Here is a 22,742-nt window from a genome sequence, read left to right as displayed (position 1 = left end):
GAAATATGGCCAACATTAGCATAAATTTATGAAGATCAATGCTAATGATTGCGAAACATCTGTTGAATGAGTTATTCACTCGTCTCGTGGATCATATTTCAGACTTGTGTTATTCCAAAACTAACAGGGAATCACTTTCAGATTAGAAACACTTCATGTTTTTCATTCCTATCATGTTTGCAGCACTGTACCACTGCCTGGCAGTTGCTTCATCTCAAAGTTGCTTGTGTGAAAGTGTTGCGTGTTTATTTTAATTTTATTCTCACCCTTCAGGCCCATTCAGAAGTTGTCTTACCAAAAGTCTTTGATGTTGAGTTTTCAGAGTGCTGGAGATTTTAGTGCTGATGATGAATCTTTGCAGTTTGCATTTTTTTTGTGTGGCCAGCTAAATAGAAGTTAGTTCCTGTAAAAAAAGGAATCTGCTGGGCTAATATTAATCACATAATCCTTAGTCTGTGACTGGGGATGACTTTTTCCCTGGCGTATTTTCTTGTGCAGGTACCACTGTGTGATGATGTAGTGTAGTCTGCCTCCAACGCTGATTCAGTGACTCTTTCTTGCTTTTTAAAGGGCACAAAGGAAGCCCCTGAACAGTCCTTTTCACCCCGTCAGAGACGATATCCTGCCCTTGAGAGTATAACCAGCATTTTTTCCCCGTTTCTCCACTCAGCTCGGCCATGTTGTACCAATAGTGACTCCTAATCTAACAGAGTGAACCTAGGCTTCCTTATGTAGCAACTTCACATTCACAAGTTTTTCAAGAGAGACAAAAGCAGCTGCTTCTCCAGCAACGCTGTCCTCCCAGGCTGTTTGTTCGCTAATAGCAAATGAAGCTGTGGCAAGTTGAGTGACATTTTGAGTGGCGGCTCTAGTGGGAGAGGAGGCATCTGTTGCCAAATGCATCAAGAGGGCCTACCACTAATTAACAGCCTGTCCTGTTTACACAGTTACTTTGGTACAGGAGTGTTAGTGCTGCATCCTCCCAGTGCAGAGGACCATATCTGCCTCTTCACCGTAAGAAATGCATTCAGTTATTATTAACCTTCTGAGGTTTTGGTGTGTATTTGTTCTAAAGGGATTTTGCTTTTCTACCGTTAACACCAGCTCATCTCCGTCTCCATTATGCCACACTGAGACCTCACACAGATCTGGTGGAATCTTCATAACATGTACACTACCGGTTAAAAGTTTGGGGTCACTTAGAAATTTTAATTGCACTTCATCATAGACAGAATACCAGCTGAGATCAGTTGCATTGTTTTTATAAACAGGGCATCAGTTCAGATTACATTTTGTGCTTACATACTTGCAAAAGGGTTCTCCAATGTTTTCTCAGTTAGTTTTTTGAAAATTATATCAGATTGGTAAACAGAATGTGCCTTTTTAACATTGAAGGAATGGTTGCTGAAAATGGGCAATGTAGCATTAAAGATCAGACTCAGATCAGCTGGTATTCTGTCTATAATGGGGTGGAATGGAAAGTAAAAACAAACTTTTTAACGGTAGTGTATGTGCTCTCCTACACACACACACACACACACACACACACACACACACACACACACACACACACACATAAACCCACACATACACAATATGAACTAACAGTTCTCAGCAGGTGAAAGATTCTATCTGTGCATTGTCATGCTGGAAAGTGGATAGGGGCTTGGATAGAATTTTCAATCGAGACATGTGATGTCATGCATTGTGAAGAAGACTTTTTGCTATGAAAGTGTTAACACTCATTGTCTGACTCTTTGCCCAGAGGAAGTACTGCACATTATATCAGCATACAAGTGTGTCGGTTTGATGTTTAAAGGAGGAAACGGCCTGTGATAAGCTTTTAAAAAAACTCACTAGTGTGATGGAAACTTGAATCATACTTGATTGTTACTAAGATAAGTCTAAGGTAATATACAAGACTTCTGTTCATGCCCTTTTGAAATAATTTGAGCGAAAAATGAGACTGCACATTTTTGTCATTGTTCAATAATTACTTGGTCTGGTGCTGGGCTCTTTTACTCTGCATCCTATGCTCTGTTTTTTTTCATGTTTGCCCAAAGATATTTAGCCGGAGCCAATATGTGAACTGCCTGAAGAGATTGAGTGAGCAAACATTTGCTTTTTGTCGAGTGGGAGAAAATTTTAGCCAACACCCTGATAAAAACACGTCAACAGTATTTGTGAAACTGCTGTAGCATAATCAGACTTTTACAGTACGTCATAGTTTTTTTTTGCTGTCATCTGCCACAGTAAAATCATGAGACAGCAGCTGTTTCCCTCCCATCATGTGTTAAATGTATGATGATTCACCCGCTCTTATTACATGAAGCATGATTAGTCCAGAGGATATCTGTGTATGCATCTGCGGTGTCAAGATTCTTTGCAGAGATTTTCTCAATCAAGCCTTTTATATTCTATACAAGGGTTTTCCCTACCATTAGCGCAGCGTTAGGCAAACATACTTGTTTCTTGAGGACCAACCCTTAAACCCCATTCCAAACATGTGCATCAAAGTCTTCCACACACAGTACCGAGGGAAAACACTGCTATAAGGAAGCCGAGTCCATCTCGCTCTGACTGACTGACCTTAATTTGCCTCTGTAGTAAAAGCATTATGGTAATAAAAAACACAAGCTCTGACCACAGTTTACTAGTTCCCTGGGGCTCTGGCACAAACCACAACCCTGCACCAAAACACCACAGTCTGTTTCATTCACTTCCATGGGTGATGAGGTCTGGGTTTCAGTCTGGTTGTACTGTTCCTCAAGTAGATTATTAAGCATATTCATTTTTGACTGAACCTTATCTGCCTACTCTCAAAAACCATTGTCTTCACATTTGTTTTACAAGGCAGATGGCAGTGAGGTAAAGACCTGCCAGATTCGGGCTCCACACTTGACCTGCTCATCTCGTTGTTCCCATAGTAACTTGTCATCACCAGGCGATAAGGAACAGAGGGAACAAAATCCCAGAGTGCTTGTGGAGTTGTTCTGGGCAATGATTTCCGTCTCTCTCTTTAGATCAGTGCTAATTGCTGGGATTGAAATAGTCATATTTAACTAAATAGTATGCAGAGACCTGTGTAAGATTTATTTGAGACAATTTTGTTTTTGCCTAAGTTATGCATGAATTAAGGAAAGCAAAATAGCCTAAAGTCATTTTTCATTTTATTCCCAAAGAAGCAATCACTTACTTTTTTTCCTGACTCTATCCTTTTTTTCCTTTTTGTTTTGCTAAGACATTTAAATGCATCACAGTGAAGGTTAAATGATGCCTTTTAGAGCTTTTAATCCCTTAGCACTGATAAATTAAGAAAGCACTGATATTCATTTGTGTGTTTGTCTTTATTCATATTTAATTTTTATTTTGGTGCAGCGCACACCCCAGACAACAGTTTCCTGGGCTTCGTTGTGGAGCAGCACCTCAACGCCAGCGACATCAGACACATCGATGACATCAAGAGACAGAACCAGTCACTAGTCTACGGCAAGGTTGACAACTTCTGGAAGGTATTATAATCTAACGAAATTATTACAACCCTATACACATTTCTTACACCCTGGAACATGTCAGTTAGACATCTGTGGGGCCGGGTTATACTAGAAAACCAGTGGTTTGTATGTGTTGATCAGGTCGGAAAGCAGAAGCATTTATATATATTATATTTAAGTATAGACTGATACAACCCAGCTACAGGTGGAAAAAACTAGTTGTGACTTTTCAAAAGTCTCAGCAAAATAAAAGATGCAAAGCAATGTACTGTACACATATACCTACAGACACATTCACACAGACAAACACCTTTTCAAATACTTAAACTCTAACATACACATACGTACATATAGGTAAATATATACCTATGCCTTAGGAATAGGTATATATAGGAATAGGAAAAGGACGGACAAGACATGCCATTAGTGCCAGTGGACCAAGAATAACCAATTTCCAGACCTATGAGAGCTCTGCAGTAACTCTTTGAACAACCTTGGGTAAAACTTTCACAGGAAAGTTAATAACAGTCTGGTTTCAAAGCTCATATTCAGCTTATCACTCTCTCTGTGAAGTTTTTAATATATTCAAATACATGCTCACACTGCGGCACAGGGACCAAGGGATTACTGTATCGCAGACAAAAACGACTTAGAGACTTGGAGAGATTTGCACATTGTTTGGCATGCCATGGATGGTTGGATTACTGCCCAAGCCTTGATGAGCTTTCAGCTGACACCATGTATGTTTTAGAGTGGGTCGCTTTAGATCCTACTGACTCTTTAGTTGTCTGACGGAGTCGCTCGGTGGCATGATAACAGAAGCTACAAGAGACAATTGTCTTCATGTAACGTGCCTTCTCACATTAGGAGGCTATGTGTTAAAGATGTGTTAAATTAAATAATAAACCTAATGATCTGCAAATACTGGTGCATCAGCCAGTCATGGTTTGTTCCACTTGGCTTTACCTACCTTTACCAACTCATTGGCTTTACATTTATGTCAATACAGCAGATTGGTGGTAATAGTTCATGCATTGAGTTTCTGTGGTTCCATAGTTCCTGGAACTGTTTGGTCAAAAGTCTCTATCCTACGAAGGGATTTTTGCAGTTCCTAGCTCGCACAGCAGTGTGCTTTTTAGTCTAGCTTTAAAGGGCAGACAGTGGGAGCCCATCAGCTCACAGCAATTGGCATAAGTTGCCAATCAGTCTCCCAAGCGTGTTCATTACCGCCTGCTTTTAATTAAAGGGCCATTTTGAAGCCGACTGATAGCTAGCTGACTAGCTTACTCCATTTCCCCCTCTCGTCCTTTTAAATTGTGCTGTCCTTCAATCTCTTTCTCCACACTTGAGAGGTTTTATTTCAAAATGATATATCCCCTATTTGAAATAGAAAGTGGGACTCACTTTAAGAATTCTATTTCTTGCACTAAGGTAAAATTTACAATGGAGTTATATCCAGTTTATGGGATTAAGGATCTGAAGACTCACCAACGAACGCTTGAGGGAAGTACGTACGGAAGTCATCTTTTTAATATGTAGCAATCAAATTAAATCTCTTTTCAGCCCTGATAACATTGGAAAACTTCAGTGTTGCTAATCAAATCTCCCTCTGGCCTCAATTACTATACCTGCCCCTCATTTCCACTCTTTTTTTCCCTACGTTTATCTTGGGATCAGATGATTTCCATTTTAATGTAACTTTTAGCTAATGCAAGTCTAACTCCGGTTTGACTCTGACCTGTGGCCCTTTGCTGCATGTCATACCCCCACTCTCTCCCCTTTCAGGTCTAAATTGTCCCATGCAAATAAAGGCGTAAAATGCCAAATAAATGATCTTAAAAAATAAATAAAATGTCTTCTCTAAATGCATTGTAAAACAAATAAAAATACATTTAGGCTAGATAAGACTTTAAAGGAAACTGTATTTTCAGGAAAGATTTTTGAGATTTTATTATTTATTTGCTTTATTGAGCTATAAAACCCAAATAATGTGGAAAAACTTTGGACATCGAAACCGCAAATGTGTGGACCAAACAGGGCACATTTAGAGTGACTGAGCCAGCATTGTTGCAGATGTATTCTCCAGCTGAATGCTGTTTTGTTCCTTGGCCTTAATTTGGATGGGTTAATTTAGGCTAGGCCAGTAATAGTGTCCACCTAAAACCCAGCCTATTGAAAGGCACTCGCTCTGCCTGATCAAAATGCAGAGGTGCTCAGGTCACACTCATCCCACCGGTGTACAAAGTGAACCAACGTGTGAAGCTCACTGAGTAATAATAAAGACAAAAAGGGGAGAACAGTGTTGTTTCTGATGCTGAACAGATGCTATGTAGTGAACATGAGTTTCTCATTTCCGTAAGCACGAAACACTTTCATTCACCAGTGACAAATTTTGGCAAAGTTCTTTTTTTTTTCTTTTTTTTGATCATCTATTTAGGAGCTTTGTATATTCTCAGCATGTTACAGTATATATTTGTATGGGACTGAACCTTAAACCTCATACTATCGGGCATATTGGTCTAACCTTCTGCGGACGGTTTCTTATCCGTATACTCTCCGTTCATTTTTTGACCTTTAGCTGGAGATTACCTTTTCTGAAACAAAATACTGTTGTTTTTTTATTTTTCTAAATGAAAAATAGGCAGATTTATATAGATACATAACGTAACATAAACATAACGTTTAAGATATATAATTTCTTAAACATTATGTAGGGCGGCTGTGGCTCAGTGGTAGAGTGGTTGCCTGCCAATCGGAAGGTTTGTGGTTCGATCCCCGCCCCTGCAGTCATTGTCGAAGTGTCCTTGGGCAAGGCACTGAACCCCAAGTTGCCCCCGGTGCTGCGCATCGGAGTGTGAATGTGTGTGAATGTTTATCTAATGAGCAGGTGGCACCTTGTACGGCAGCCCCGGCCACAGTGTATGAATGTGTTTGAATGGTGAATGTTCCCTGTAGATGTAAAAGCGCTTTGAGCAGTTGTTAAGACTGGAAAAGCGCTATATAAATACAGCACATTTACATTTACATTTACATTTAGTCAAATTTGTGTGTAAAAATCTTTTCAGAAAAAATGACAGCTGAAAAAGGAAATGAATTACTATGAACTGATTAGCAGGGGAGAGTTTGATCGCTCTAGGGTTGAGGTTGTACCTAACTTCATGAAAGATTTGTTTGCACTTGTCTTGTGGTAATAGAGGTGAGTTACGTCTGTGATTAGTACAGGGATCATTTGTAGGGAAATTAAATGATTCCTGGTTTTGCTGAGGAATGTAACTTGATGAAGGCCACAGTGGTAGATCTTGTGTATTTCAAGTATTTTGTTGTTGAAGAGGCAGTGTTGATGGGGATACATGAAATAAAATGGCCAGACCACCTCTGAGAAAGCTGTTTCCATAGCAACCCAGTTAGAAAAGCAGAACAAGGGAGCTAAGAGTGACTGTCTTCTCTCTCTGTCGCTCTCTCTGTCTCTCTCTCTCTCTTTCCCTCTCTCGCTCTGTCTCTGAGACACACACACACACACACACTATACAAATAGCTATTACATATTTAACTATTCCTTTTTTGGAAAATATTTCTCAATATCGTCAACCTGTCTCTATATCTTAATCTTCTGGTATACATAGTTTATTTCTAATAATGTGGGAGTAAAGTGTGGAGCTGCAACTTAACCTGCAACATTTATCTGTCAGGTATTTTATTTCAGTAAAAAAAAGTCAGTAGTATACAGTTAAGTTGCATATTAAGTGCCTCTGCAAGGTATTTCGGTGTACAATGGTTCTTGAGAAAACTGCAAGCAACAGTACAGGACAAGGCCTGCAATTAGCCTGTTTCGATCAGGCATGTTTTGAACGGGCACTGCACTAGTCTCCACTAAATTGGTCAGTGTCCCTGTCGTTTAGCGTTCAGTGTGTAAGAAAGCATTTGATGAGGCAGAAGGGAGCATGGAGCAAGGTGAGAATGAGTAGGATGTACAGAGATGGAAAGCTGCAAGCCCTTGGCAGCAGCTCAGAGGACATGTTGAAGAAAGACGGATCACACAACGCTGGCAGGGGCACGGATGTACACACATACACACACACACACACACACACACACAGCTGGCATATGTAGAGCAGCAAGGTGACCATCCCACACTCTTACCCTTGCAGCCTTCGACACAGTCTGTATGTGTTTCATCTCCCTTTCATGATGGATAACCACGTTGAGTTGAACATTAAACTGTCTTTATTTTCACTGTGCTTGTCCAATGTAATGAAGCAATCCCTTGTGCCATAAACTACCGTGAGTGCCGGGCGGAAACCTGAATTTGACGTTTATGAAAGAGCTGGGTCGGGAAATGTTATTGCAGTTATTGAACAGATTGCTTCTGTCACAGATGCTTTATTGAATTAGTCTCAAGAAGAAGGTGCTGTTTGCTGCTGCTTTACTTTGTATGTATAGGAAGGTAAAGTGGCAGTTGAAATACAATGACCAAAAAAAAAAGTTGAAATGGCAGTTAAAGGCTGAATGAAGTTGAAGTGGCAATTTAAGTGTAAGCGCTGACACAAGTATTAGTTGAAGCAAAAGTGCTTAAAGAAAGTTAAGATTCAGTTGAACTTCAATCACTGAAAGGAGTTGAAATGTCAGGTGTTTAGGTGCTAAATTGAACCAGATGAGTCAGTTGTAGTGTGAGTCCTTGTCAGTTGTAGTGTGAGAAATTAGCCATTTTATGTGTATAAACTGCAAGAAAAGTGTCAGTTTAAGTGTAATCTGGAGGCAGATGAACTCAGTTAAAGAATAAAAGATAAAAGCAGTGAAACTGTCAGTTGACATATGTATAAGCGCTGAAAGCAGTTGAATTATCACTTGAAGAATAAGAGATGTTAAAAAGTTACACTTGGAAGTAGCAAACAAGTATAATAGTTAAAACAAATTAATAATCAATATCAGAGAGACACAGATACCCCAAATGAGCTGAACATTTAGAAATGTAGTTAACTCTTGAGGCATGATTAATCGTGATTAGTGTCTTTTCTTGACATGGGGAACACATTGGCCTTGCCTTTGCCTGACCTTCATGTGTTGTGTTCAATCTACTTTTGATTTTAATGATTCAAAGGAGGCGTGCATTGAACTGTTAACACTGTTTGCATCTGTGATCATTGACAGAAGCCATAAATGGTGACATCAAATTCAATAGCTACAGTAGGACAACACTAAGTACAATAATAATATTAATATAAGAAAAGAAATGAGTTATGTTTAAATATAGCAAGCAACCTAACTACATTAATAATTAGGCTTGAAATAATACGGACACCTCCCGATGGCTTGTTTTGTTCACTGCATGTGAACTACTAAGTAGTAGTTTGAATCTATGAAAATGGTGTTAGGATCCCCACTGGTGCCATTAGCTTCTATATACAAGGTGCAAAGCTTTTAATTGATAATGCATGTGGCACTACAAGTATTTTCATTGCTGCAGGAAAGACGGGAACAATATAGATGCTGAATAGGTTTTTCATTTATTTCTCTTGAACTAGGAAAACATATATGGGCTCAGCCGGGGACATTTGGATGATTACGCAGCCCACATATAGAAAACCGGGACTCAACGTTTCAGTTATCTCCTCCTCTACTCTCTGACTCCAAAACATGCTCTGGCCAGCCACCAAACTCCAATAGGTTACACACTGTTAAGTCTAATGGAGTGTGGGAGGGCCATTAAAATAAATAGCATCTCCTGTCTGCACTCCAAGCACTTCTGGATACTATTTACCACCCATGTTCCCCTGGCGATTTGTACAAATATGTCTGTGTTTAATGGGTTTTATGGTGCTTTTGTTAAGCTGTTAATTTACTGTTTAGTTGCAATTACATCTGTCATACATTTGTCTGTTATTCTTTTTTGCAGTCTGTAGTGGTGGGTCTTCTTTTTGCCCATTAGATGTACTAGAACCACACTGGAATAAATTATCAAATGCAATAGTTCTAATGATGGCTATTGCACGTCCTGAAGAAAATGTGTGTGTGATTTCTGTGAGCATTTACGCTGATTGGCATCATTTTTGATAGCAATACCTATAGCAATAACTTTGATAGCTTTTTGAGATCAGAATGGCATTTCTACTGTAGTTGCAATTTGTGCAGTTGCTAGGTCAGTTTCATGTATGGCATTGTACTCCCCACAACAGTCATTTATAAACTGTACATTTCAGTATAATACAGTTATGTACACTTGATCAATATGCAGGACTGAGCATTTTTTGTTCAGAAAGACCTTGACTGAGATATAAATACAAGTAATGTTGACGGAATTGATAACAACTCAAAGTACAACAGTGAACAATAAGAAAAGTCATAGCCTGGGTACAAAGGCTGTTAGTGTTGCTAAAGTCCCCTTGTGTAAATCACCACACTTGAACTGAACCACTGCGTTTACTTCTGACTGACTTAGCATTGTGACATCACTGCAGAGATGTGTGTATAATGGGCTCTGCTTGTCAGGTGTTCTCTGAAGAATAGGTGGAGTGACATTTTTGTTGTGACTGACAAGCTTCCATTTTTGGGCCTCCGGAGAGGAGATTATTTCAGATGGGAAGATGATCAGAGGTACTTTTGATGTCGAAGGCAGTTTGAGGGTCGAGGAAGTCGAACCAAGTGCACCTGTCTGCATTCTGATGAGCTAGAAGCTCTTGGCACCGTCTTTTTTTGAGAACACGAGGAATGAACACGAGGAAGACAGAATATGCATCAAATGCAGTGTCTCAGGTGAAAGCAGAAGCTGATTGTTTCCTTAAAACAAGTGTGCTGAAAAGCTAGATTAATCTGCTCCTACCCTTCTGTCTTGACACACCAGTACCTGGTAAGAGAAAGCGCTGAAACATCAATATCTGCTCTCAACCCTGAAGCTCTGCCCCTACACCAACGTATAGGAGGAGGAGAAGTTTAATGATAAATGGTAAAACAGTGCCTTGCGCTCACATAACTATTTTGATTTCCATCTAAACCTCAGATCGGAGAGTTGAATCCGCATTTTTGTTGAACAGCTGATAAACATACCTAACAGTACATTTCAAAATCATTTAACACCTCAACAGAAAATAATAAGTGATGCCAGGATGTGTCACTTAGCAGCCACAAGCCTTAGAGAAAAAATTTGAATAAAATAAAATGTAGATAAATAATAAGAGCGATGAGTTCAATTAAGGCCACTTTAGTTCTCTTATTTCTTAGTAAGTTAGCTGTGGATCTGAAATCAGTTTACCTGTACTTCCTCAATAAGACGGTCAGTGTTAGGTTGTCTCTCAGCCTGGAGGCTTTCCTCCCCATAGACTGCTGACAGAAAGCAGCAGCAGCAGCAGCAGCAGCAGCGCCGCCTCTCCTGTTTCCTCTCCGAGCCAGGCTTTACAAATTCTCTCTGATTTACAAGGTCATAAAACTCGCCTCCTCCTCTCCTGCCTCAATCAACCTCTCCAACTAAAGCAGTTATTTCATATCTCCCTAAGCACATTCTCCCGTACACGGCTGCCGCAACCGGTCTGCTACCTGGTTTCAGATTGCACATTGCATGTGGTTGGGGATATATACATCAACAAACAGTGCACACAAATCCACACAAATTTACCAAGGCTTTTCTAAGGACATGGAGGAACAACTTTTTCTCTTTTGATGTGTCTTCACGCCTGTTAGTGTTACAAAGTCATAACTTTGTTCTGTTTAACCGTGTGCTGACAGCCACGACCGGTTTATGAACTGAAGTTGGCATATTATCATTACACGAAGGGAAAGCACCAGAATATCACAATTGATCTGAAAAATTGCAATGCACCACATCCTTCCCTCTCACGTTGTCCCACTTCTGTAGTCCTGTCATGCTTTGCCACGGATGGGATTTTTTACCCGGTCCTGGCAGGTCATGTCTCATGTACAGTAAATCCAACCATTTTCATTTAAAATGTCCATTATAATCCATATTCTAAATTACTGTATGTTAAATCTCATATGTCATTAGTGTTTTACAATTGCTTTGGGTCCGAAACTTGCACAGAATCAATCGTAAAATACCGTACTCATTCAAATGAATAAATAAATACATTTGTTTTTTAATTCTATGTTGAACGGCACAAATCATTTCCAATCGGAACATGTGTCTAAAATGTATGTTTCAAAGCAACATCAGCTGATGTGAAAGTGCAACACATATCTTAAAGTTTAACCATTCAAAATATTTACATGGACCCCCGGTCTGCATAGGAATTACTGTGTTTTTAGACAGATAAACATATAAAAAAGTATCAATGTTAATAGTTTTTCTTAAATCATTTCTTCCTCTTACAAAGTGTGGATGTACCCGCTCTTCTTCTTTCATTGGCTTTTTCTGACCTCACGCACCACCATCTATAGATTTGTACTTCTATAGAAGTGTGTGTATTGGGGTGTGTGTGTGTGTGTGTGGGGGGGGGGTATTTTCTTCAGGTGCCTACCAGCAACCTTCATTTTTAAATCCCCTCACACACACACACACACAACTACGCACATAAATCCCAGCTCAGCTCTCCTGAGTGTAAAGATTACAGGGTAGTGATTTCACCTTCTAATTAGAACTTCCACACACACACACACACACACACACACACACACACACACACACACCAGGCTGCTTTAGTTACAGCAGGCTGGCTGGAGGCATCTGATAGCCATGCCTCCAGGGACCCTGACAAGCGGCTACCTGAAACTTAACCCCCAAAAAAAGAAGCACTGAGGTAGACACACAAACACACACACACACACACACACACACATACACATACACAGAAAGAGAGTGAGAGCAGGGACATGACCTAGAGGCAGAACACTTTCAAAGGCAGGCTCATGCGTAGGGGTTGTGCGTGAATTTGAAACAAGTAGCTTTTAACAATACTGGCCTTGCTGCCCCATGAGTGTTGAAACTATTGGTAATCGATAATATTCCAGTGTGTGTGCATGTGTGTGAACCTACTAGTGAATGTGCCTTTGAGACATCCTGTAATTATGGTTAAATGGCGGGCTTTCATCTTACTTCATCCCTGAAACGCTGGGCTTTAAGAGTGTTCCACTGTACTTTACTCCTCTTCCATATGGTGCATGACTAGATGAAAAAGACGTTTTACACTGCAGTTCAGAAGGAAACATAGGGACATTTTGTGTGCTCGTTTTGGCAGGGTTATAGGGCAGTCCTCGTTTTTTAAAATCATACACTGCTGTGAAACTTTTGTGTGGGGAGCATCAGAGTTCTTTTTATCATATAAAGTTCCATCCAAACTGATTAACTTAACTAATTTTTTATCTTATTTTTTTAATCTCTAATATTTTAAGGTGATCAACAGACATTATCAAATTTAACTGTATCACAGTTTGCTACACGGCCTGCTTAACCCCACCTCACACGCCTTAAATCACTTTTAGTACGGTCTTGTATTTGTCACAGCACTTTGGAGAACGGTTTTAGTCCACACATCATTCCAGGATGGGAGCAAAATGTTTTTTTTTGGCATTTCTTTAAACCAATCTCAATTGCCTTTGGCTCCAGATGGAGCCGTGGTGCCGCTGCAAAATAGCCTCTGGAAGGAACTTGTTTTGGTGGAACATGTGCTTGTTCAAAGGTAGTTGTAGTCGTGTAACAGAAAGCTCAGATTGGACCGATAGTCTAGCTAGCTGTCTGTATTTACCCTGAGGAGATCTGAGTAGCAGTTAACCATAGTCCTCAGAAATTCACCAGAGTTTAAAATTACAACACAAAAGAAAGTGGAAGTAAACGGACAACCAGCCAAAAAGGGGTACGTGGTGAAATATCCTGCGGCATCTGAACAATCCCGGAAGTAAAACCTCTTTGATATAGACTACTTTTAGTATAAGATCATTTATACAATGTAATTCTGCTTCAGTACACACTGGACTGTTATCATGTGGACTGAATTCTTAAAAACACATGAAAGAATGCGGAGGCAAAGTGCATTCTGGGGAACATTAGAAGTGCTCTTGAAGATAAAAGCCCATTCTAAGTCAGAGAAAAGAATAATACAGATGTCTTCAAAATGGTTTAAAAAGTGGATCAGTTTTTACCTCACAAGGTCTTCGTCATGGTGAATATATATAGATTAATTTCACCTGTTATAACAAATTATTATTTCCCATAATTATTTGATTCAGATAGGAGATACAGATTTTAAGGGTTACTCCTGCGATTTAGTATTATTCTTAAATAAAGTAGGCAAATTCACAAAAATTGCATTGAAAAAATGGGCAAGATCAGCAGAGGCTTTTGATTCGGATTGTCATTCCCTAGTTTGTGGCTCAAACTTCAATAACTACTACTACGTTTACCATAATGCAAATCAGTGTCATTTGTTGGACCTTCTTTGCCAGGCAAATGCACATGTCAGTCAAACTCCTGCCCCCAGATTGTAATTTTGTTACAGATATTAAGTCGAGATGGCCCTGATAACATCATTATGACATCATCGGGGTTATATTTTCTCATGTTTTAAACTCCTCCATAACCAAGACACTGTAAGAAGTAAACCACATGAAAAGTAAACATAGCTAAACATTGGTGAAGTGCCCCCATAAAACATGAAAATAACATATGTATTTAAATGTGTTTTGCTAGTTTGACCTTGTGCACCATAAAATCAGTCGGGCATTCCTGTGTGATGGAATTGGGCTGGACATGACTTTTGGTACAAAGGAAGCCGGCTTTGTTGGCAGGCTTTATTGTGTTTTTGATCAAGGGCATCACAAATCAGGTAGACCTTAATAACAATAGCAGGATATCGTGAGCAATGATGCTCCTCATGCAGTGCTACTTTTAGCTCTGCCTTCCTTTGTGGCCAGACGAACAACAGTTCATCAGGTCACATTACAAAGTAATGATCCTGGTCCACTCTTGTAAACATGTAATTCAGAATTGTTCATTCCAGAATGTTTTTTTCTGGATTGGGCCAGCTAAACCTAAGGAACCTAAATAGTCTTCCTAACTAAGTTCATTTCAATTTGTGTGAGTATTTTGTTGTTTTTTAACCGTGTTTCTGACTTTAGAAACAGATTTACACAATCAAAGTAGGTTTGTGGACTTCTTTTATTGAAAAATAAACTGACAACATTGAATTGTATCTCCCTGTTTGTTCTAGGACAAAAAGAAATACCTTGACACCATCCACAGCTACATGGATGTCCATGGCACCGTGCACGGCACCAGCACCGTTCACCTTCCAAGCTACGTCAAGAACCACGGCATCCTGAGCGGCCGAGACCTGCAGTTCCTCCTCCGGGAAACCAGGGTGAGTCTCCCAAGCTGTAAATGATCTGAAAGTGAAAGGTTTGTAGAAAAGAGTCTATGTTTTAACAAAGGTTCTTATCTGAAAGAGCCTCGATCCGAGTGGCTGTAGTTTGTCTGAGTCTTTCCTCGGCCCAGCCATCCACAGAAGCACTTCTCCATTCACTTATCTCTTCTTCTCGCTTCTCAAACCACTCTTATCCTCAAAGACAAGGACACAGCCACAGAGACTGAAGTCAGGCCGGATTGTAGTGGCTGGAGCAACATGCACGTATGCAGACACACCCGTTCACAGAGCTGTTTAACACAAATAGCTTTGTTTTGTGGTAGTACTGAAGGCTGTGAAGTGGAGAGCATGTTACTGTACCTTGAACTGATGTAGGACATTCCGTCTGGTATAAATCCTTTACTTCAAATTTCAAATAAAATGCATTTTGTACAACAGTAAAAACTGTAGAAACGCAATCAGTAGAAACACAATCAGATTCAGTTATTAATAATGCATGAAGCAGGTCAGCCTTCTCTTTATTCAGGTGTATCTCTTGACATACAGGCAACAGTTAACAAGGATAAAAGTGCCAGATTTACCACTCAAAATTCTGAGTAATTTAGCTAATTGACTTCAATTCTACTTTCTGGTTTAATCGGCTGTAGTTAACTTGCTAATTTAGCTAACATTAACTCCTCAAGATGGTTGAAAATGTTGTCTCTGGCTGACTTTTTAATGTTTCACACTATCTTATTTTAAAACTAGAACCCTGTTGTATGGGACTTGATGGCTACTGGCTGCATGCCCCAGGTAAAACAACTATAGTTTTGCCATCCATGTGAGCACATGGAAATAAAGTAACGGTGTTGTTGTAGTCAATCCCGATGTTATATGACAAAATAACAAACAGTGACAACGAACAATTTTTTTGTTACAAAATAACCCAGTCTGGCTAATTAGTTTCCACTTTTAATGTTACAAGAGAAAAGGCTTTTAGGATGAGGACTAAGCATTGTGTTTGGCTAACGTAAGTCTGTCTCGGGTATAATTAGCTGGGGTTCCTCAAATCTAATAAAGCGAAAGACAGAGCTGCTAACTTTAGCTTAAACTCTGATAGCATCCAAGACCAGCTAGTTGTGAACAGGGCCTTTTGAACCTGACCTGAAGCGCTACAAACTAATATAGTTCAATTATCATGTGGCCGTGGCCTTAGAAATAGCTCTTGGTTACTACTGTAGGGAGTGAATTTTTACTACATTTTCTGGAGATGCCCACTGCCTAAGGGGAATTGGAATTGACATGGTCCTCAAAAAAAACTGTCTGCTGAAGGTAAAACATCATAATTGCCAGCAATAAAAGATTGGGTCTGTTTTTTGGCTCCAGTCAGCATCCTTTTCAGAAGGATAAGGTGGGAGAGGGTTTTCATTTCTGTAGCCTTTGAAACCAGATGCCTTCCCATCAGAGCAAGAGTGGGAGGAGAGGCAGACAGAGAGAGGATAAAGGCATCAGACAGGAGCTGGGGCAGGGATAGAAAGGGCAAAATAGTCATAGACCATGATTCAGACAGTTATAGAAAATAAAAAGATGGATTGAGATTTAAACCCCTTTTGTACTGAAAAGATTCCGGAAATTGTTTCAGCCAAAAGACTATTCCTGGCTGCCAAATCCCACTCTGTACTGAGCACCTAAAACCAAGGACACAGGGATGTTTGAGGCACTGACTGAGAAAAGCAAAGGTGTATTCAGCAGTGGAGCAGATCGTTGAAGTGTTGAAAACAACTCGCTAAAGACTAAAGGGAAGCAACACTGCATATTGGTGCCAGAGAGGGCTGCACATGATTATAGTGAATTTAGATTTGCTGAATTCATATTGCCTACTCTCAGACGTGATGTGATACAGTATGTACTTCCTTATCCTCTCATTACATTGTGGTTCTGCATGGAAAACCCTTAGGGACTGGCCAATTAAATCCCACAAAACCCCAACATTTTAGCCACATAGTTGTTTAGGAGCTTGCAAGGAAAACCAGAGCGGTTGTCTGCACAGTTTTCCTTGTTTCTTAAACAACAAATTTACTGTTACCTGCAGTCAGACTGACTGAGCTAATTGGCCTTGTGGGTTTTAACTATTGAGTGGACTTTAAAAAAGAGTGCGTGGAGGCGCTTCTGTGAAAAGAAGAGCGTGTTGCTGGTGGCGTGTGACATTTCATGTTCTCTCAAACAAAATTTCCTGAAATAAACTGACGTGCTGTTATGTAACAAGGGAATAGTGTCAATGAACAAACAGCTGAAGTATGGCACTGCGTCATGTCGCACGCTGATGGAGTCAAAGGTTTTAGTTTTTCAGACGGAAAGACAGCTGACGGAACCATAAATGCTAATGTTTGTGTGAACTGCTACCGTATCTGAGAATACTGCTGGTGTGTGATGATAGGACAATTGTGTGATGTAAGTAATACAATACGAAAAATACTTTTTTTTTCTAATTTATTCAGGCTAATGAAAAATCTACACAGAGATCTTATTTAAAGTTAGACGAGCCTCCTAACAAAGGAATTACTCTTGCATTGGAGTAGTATTGCCATCAATGTGATGCCTGTCAAATTAAAGCATCTTCATGGTAGGTATTGTATACCCATGCAAGGGTGTTTGAACAGAGGAGGACAAATCAATAGAAAAGCTCTGATGTGGAGCTTTGGATCTTGTAAGCAGGATGTCCTTCATGTACAGCATGAGCTTTGCAGTGCACATGAACACACAAAACCGCTTGAATGCACACCAATAAGCTGCTTTCAGGTACAAGCTAAAATTCTTATTGATTCACATAGGAGACGCAGGCGTCATTTATTCATTTGTACTAGATCACTGCTCCTCCACTTAACCATAGAGTCAGTTTCTCTCCCTGTGTCCCCCCTTTTCATCTCCTCCCCTCCTCACTCCCTATAAAAAAAGAGAGCGCATTAAAACACACACACACACACACACACACACACACACACACACACACACACACACACACACAGGGGAAGGAGTGTGCTTTGCTGCCACCTGTTGGCAGAAGTTGTTTGAGTAATATTCACATATGAGCTAGTGCATAATGCAACCTTAGCTTAAGTCTATTCATGTGTAAAACATACAGCCCTGCAATGTGCTTTTATAGAAAGTGTGTCATCAATCTCACACACACACACACACACACACACACACACACACACACACACACACACACACACACACACACACACACACACACACACACACACACACACACACACACACACAGCCATTGTAGCCAGCCAGCTCTTGCCCTCCAAGTTAAAGAGCCACTAGTCCATTGCCTCCACCCCACCCTCCTCTTTCTGTTTTTGTCTCACGCTCTTGTGGATAAGCTGCTACTACATCGCAAATATTTGCTCTTCCCATCCAAGATGGATACCCCTGTTTTTTTTTATATATCTAGTTCATACTGGCCATTAAAGTATCCCTTCCTAAAATGCTTCTAGTGTATGTGATGGGGGACCAAATCCACAGCGGGATTATAATATGAGCCACTTCTAGGCTTCAGCAGTATCCAGCGCAGTTAGTCCTTCTTAATAATCCTTAGTTAATCCTTTAATGCGTATGCTTTATTTTTTTAAGTATTTAAAATGTGTTATTACAAATAAACTTAGCTCACAATATGTAGTAGAAGTAGACTCAGTTGTAATGGAATGTGAGGGCATCACCAACTGCTTTTTTAATCATACAGTAAGACAGGCAGACTATCTTCTACTCAGCATTATCATTCTGTTTTCACTTTTTTCTTACTGGATCATCTCAGTTTAATGTAATCTACCATTCAAGTCAGATGAGGAAAATCACTCTTTTGGGTTAACTGCTCAGATCCCGCCTGAGTGACACATCTCAGGTGGTGCATTATAATGGTTTATGTTAGTATCATTTTGTAAAATGGTTGTTTGTATGCCTATTTGTATGCATATTTGTGAATTACTGTAGTACTTTTTCCAAATTCTCATCAGGCTTCTCAGATACAGTGCGTTTCCATCTGCAAAATAGCCTCCCTCTTCACTAAATGTTGAGTGACCTTTGGGAGTAATACAAATTAGTGTCTTCATATTATTTGGCTTGTTTCTCTACCCTTGAACCATAGAGAAAATGTGCTGCCTTGACTGGATTTAGTGCTGGGAACATGGGAGGCTTTGCTTTAACAAGGGCTAACTGCTGCTATCAGCAGACAACAGAAACTCCTCACCATAGTCAGTGCACCTTTCTGTACCTCTCCATCCTCGACTGGCTTCTTGTTATTCTGGTTATGTCAGTAGCTCCCATATGCCACCTTCTCCCAGCCTTTGGTGTTCAACATGTGCTTTATAAAAACATGTGACCACAGACTTAGTTGGTTACTCTTTATTGGCTTACATTAGCAGTAGTGTTATCACATATGTTAAAGGTTATACTTTAAATCATGAATATCCTCATCTACAGTTTAATATTTCTTTTCCTTAAACAAAAAAAAAAGAACATTCATGTGGCTAATCCATTTCTCAATATTTTTGTAATTTCTCTCCACTGCAGTTGTTTGTGGGTCTGTCCTTCCCCTACGAGGGTCCTGCCCCCCTGGAGGCCATCGCCAACGGCTGTGCTTTCCTTAATCCCAAATTCAACCCTCCAAAGAGTAGCAAGAACACAGACTTCTTCAAAGGCAAACCCACGCTGAGAGAGGTGAGAGGAGGGGGGCCGGTCTGTGGGGACTCACACAGAGGTTTTACGCTGCAGATGCTTCTGCTCAAGATACCATTTTTAAAAGGGGTGTTTGTTTTCCCTGACTTCTACTCTCTTGTTGTTATCTGCAGCTGACCTCTCAACATCCGTATGCCGAGGTGTACGTGGGTCAACCCCATGTGTGGACGGTGGATATTGAAAACTCTGCCGAGGTGGAGAGGGCCATTCGTTCCATCCTCAGCCAGAAGGTAAGGGACATTTTGATAGATTGTCCTCATGAAAAGTCTGCGTTGATACAGAAATGATTTTGAAACGCATGAGATCACTGTCTCATAATAGATAGATAGATTCTAGATTTCATTCTTGCTTGAACAATTACATAGGACAATGAAAAGCCACAGAGCATCACAGTTCAGATGCTGGAAGTAGAAGATGTTAGGTAAGTGATGAATCGATTATCAAAATATTAACAGAAAAGATAATAGATCTGTTCAGTACAGTTCAGTACATAGAGGAATGAAAATGAGTTTCTCCTGTTCCCCGGTGCAAGCACAAGATACAAAAAGGGGAACAACTATTCAGTGAAAAACGCAGGACAACTATACAAATTATTTAAATATAAAATCAATCATAATTGAACACCCTAATTGACAGAAATGCTTGGATGGAAACTTGTCCAAAAGATTGTGAAAGCACGGGGGAAAGAAAGTGAGATCCTGCTCCGTTTTTGCGTCCAGGCCCATGCATAGTTAAAGGTTGGGTTAGGGACCTCGTGTTGTGTTGTGCTGCGCCGAGCAAGTCGGAACAATGGTTTAGTTCACTGGACAATCCTGGGGAGCCTCATATGCTTTGAGATCCGTGGCGAGCTGCAGCCTACCAGGCTCCGGCTGGGCTCGGGGAGAAAGCAGCGAGTAACTTAGTGCTACAACAAAGGCTTCAGTTGTTGTTCAGTCTGAGGAGGTTGATAGTGGTGCAAAAGAAAGGCAGTGGGCTAACGTTTCACCAGGCTGGGCTCACACACACACACACACACACACACACACTGAAACGAGCTCATGCCTGGCTCTGGAGGTGTGCTGTAAAGTGTGTGACTTCCCCACCATAGTATCCTCTCCTGGCCCTTCTCTGACCAGTCTGTGTGTTTGTGTTTATGTGGTCAGATTGAGCCCTACCTGCCCTACGAATTCACCTGCGAGGGTATGCTGCAGAGAGTCAACGCCTTCATTGAGAACCAGGTACTGCCTCTAGATGGATTCCTTCCTCATGTTCTTTTCACATGTTCACGTTTAGGATACAAACATATCCGAATCTTGGTCTACTGAGACTTGATTATAGCTGAATGGAAATCAAAATCTCTTCCAAAAAACAAGCACAGATGATGACTTTTATCTCTGCTGACAACAGCTATTCTCTGTTCACTCATAACGCTACTGCTGCTGGGGTGAGGAGGTTCTACAGGAGCCACAAAGATGTGAAAGCCAAACATTTCAGCTGCTGTTGAGTCACTTGCACCGCTTAATAACCCTGTTGACAAAATGAAGATATTTATTTAAATGTTCTGCTGTGGGACTGTAAAATAACTGAACCAGATTCCAGATACTTCAGTAGGACAAGAGTGCAACCATCGTGCAACAGTCAAAACATCACAGCTTTAATAAAAAATAGATGAACTAAGAAGAACAATTAACAATAATAGATAATAGCCAAATTTAATATAATAGAAAAGTAAATATTTAAAGGATATTCCAAGTAAAGCTTTGACATTTGTGGGAGGATTTGTGAATGTGGAATTTGCCTATTAGTACAATTATGTTTATAGTAACTAGTAGGATCATGTATTTTGGATGTGGAGGATTTCAATCAACAGCAGTCAGTAGCACAATTTCATATTTACCATGTTAGAACACTCAGGACTGGTAATTTGAATGCCCTTAATTGTTAAAATAGGTATCACATCAATGTTTTCTAAATATCTGTTATATCAGAAGGAATGGCTCTACTCAGACTCCATGTTTTTCTTTCAAAGCTGGCCTATGTTGCAGTGTGTGTTGTATTTCCGTTGTGTGACATGATGTTGTGTTGTCAGGACTTCTGCCACGGTCAGGTGATGTGGCCCCCTCTCAGCGCTCTGCAGGTGAAACTGGCCGAGCCGGGTCACTCCTGTAAGCAGGTGTGTCAGGAGGAGCAGCTCATCTGTGAGCCCTCCTTCTTCCAACACCTCAACAAGGACAAGGACCTGGCCAGGTGACTCACTCTCACTCTCACTCTCTCACTCTCACACTCTCTCTCACACACACACAGTATATACATCAAGAGATGAACACACTTTCTCCCTGTCCTAGTTGTTATTCTAGAAGTGTCCTCTAAGTGGCAGCACCCTTCAGGTTATCCGTGTAAACAGCATGTCACACTGAGGGGAGACTTTAGGTTGAAACCACTGGAGGGCCCCATTTATTTCCTGGAATAAATGGGTCAATGCTCATAACTGATGCTGAAGCACATTACTTTAATTGAGTGTGTGTTTGGCTTCTCCTCCGGTTTCTTCTTCTCACTCTAATTCAAACAGAAATAAGTAGTTATTAAGCATAACAAGTGAAGGAAATCTGTCTGCCTGTGTTTCAGGTTTGGTGTGGACTGTCAGACGGTGGAGTCGAGCGCAGACACGCTGGTCCCGGCCTACAGTGAGGCTCGCCACCACTGCATCTTCCAGTCTGACCTGCTGTTGTTCAGCTGCGCGGGCGACCACCAGTCGCTGCGACGCATCTGCCCCTGCCGCGACTACATGAAGGGCCAGGTGGCGCTGTGCAAAGACTGCCTATAGCACCAACACCCAGGCTGAAGGAAGGGGGGGGGGGCTGACATAGGCTTGGGCGGTGTTCAGGTGTTGCTGGTTGCCGTTTAACGAAGTCGGAGCAGCTCAATGGGTGTGTTTGAGAGACATGCAGCTGTCAATCAAACACACACACACCAGACTTTTGTGGGAAGCTTTCTGTGCAGATAAACATTCACAGGACTGCGTATGTTCATCATATTTATTGTTTTCCCCAGCTGCTGGAGGTAAAGCAGCCAAGTTGAGCATACGTCAACCCTCTGGATCACCGGCGGCGCTACGAGTCCCGGAGGCGGTGTAAAATTACTTGAATCAACAAAGAGAGTTGTCTTTAAAACTGCAGCCTCCTTGGTGGACTGCACATCAGTGACTGCCTGCCTGTTTGTCTTGAGGTTCATCCCCCCCCCCCCC

The 22,742-nt window shown here is 40.8% G+C and overlaps 1 protein-coding gene and 1 long non-coding RNA gene across 2 annotated transcripts in view; one reads left to right on the top strand and one right to left on the bottom strand.

The window, feature by feature from the left end:
• The window catches only part of mgat5 (alpha-1,6-mannosylglycoprotein 6-beta-N-acetylglucosaminyltransferase), a 70,263-nt gene extending 47,537 nt beyond the window's left edge, over nt 1-22,726 (top strand). Inside the window, exons 11-17 of the mRNA XM_034865108.1 lie at nt 3,379-3,512; nt 14,645-14,794; nt 19,355-19,501; nt 19,633-19,749; nt 20,662-20,736; nt 21,588-21,745; nt 22,124-22,726. Coding sequence (XP_034720999.1) covers nt 3,379-3,512; nt 14,645-14,794; nt 19,355-19,501; nt 19,633-19,749; nt 20,662-20,736; nt 21,588-21,745; nt 22,124-22,322 — 980 coding nt within the window. The 3' untranslated portion in view covers nt 22,323-22,726. The remainder of the gene's footprint in view (nt 1-3,378; nt 3,513-14,644; nt 14,795-19,354; nt 19,502-19,632; nt 19,750-20,661; nt 20,737-21,587; nt 21,746-22,123) is intronic.
• The window catches only part of LOC117939645, an 18,903-nt gene continuing 4,363 nt past the window's right edge, over nt 8,203-22,742 (bottom strand). Inside the window, exon 3 of the long non-coding RNA XR_004655640.1 lies at nt 8,203-8,213. This is a non-coding gene — a long non-coding RNA (uncharacterized LOC117939645). The remainder of the gene's footprint in view (nt 8,214-22,742) is intronic.

The sequence above is a fragment of the Etheostoma cragini genome, chromosome 24, assembly GCF_013103735.1.
Source record: "Etheostoma cragini isolate CJK2018 chromosome 24, CSU_Ecrag_1.0, whole genome shotgun sequence".
NCBI classification, from domain to species: Eukaryota; Metazoa; Chordata; class Actinopteri; order Perciformes; family Percidae; genus Etheostoma; species Etheostoma cragini.
This window is presented reverse-complemented; position numbering and strand designations above follow the sequence as displayed.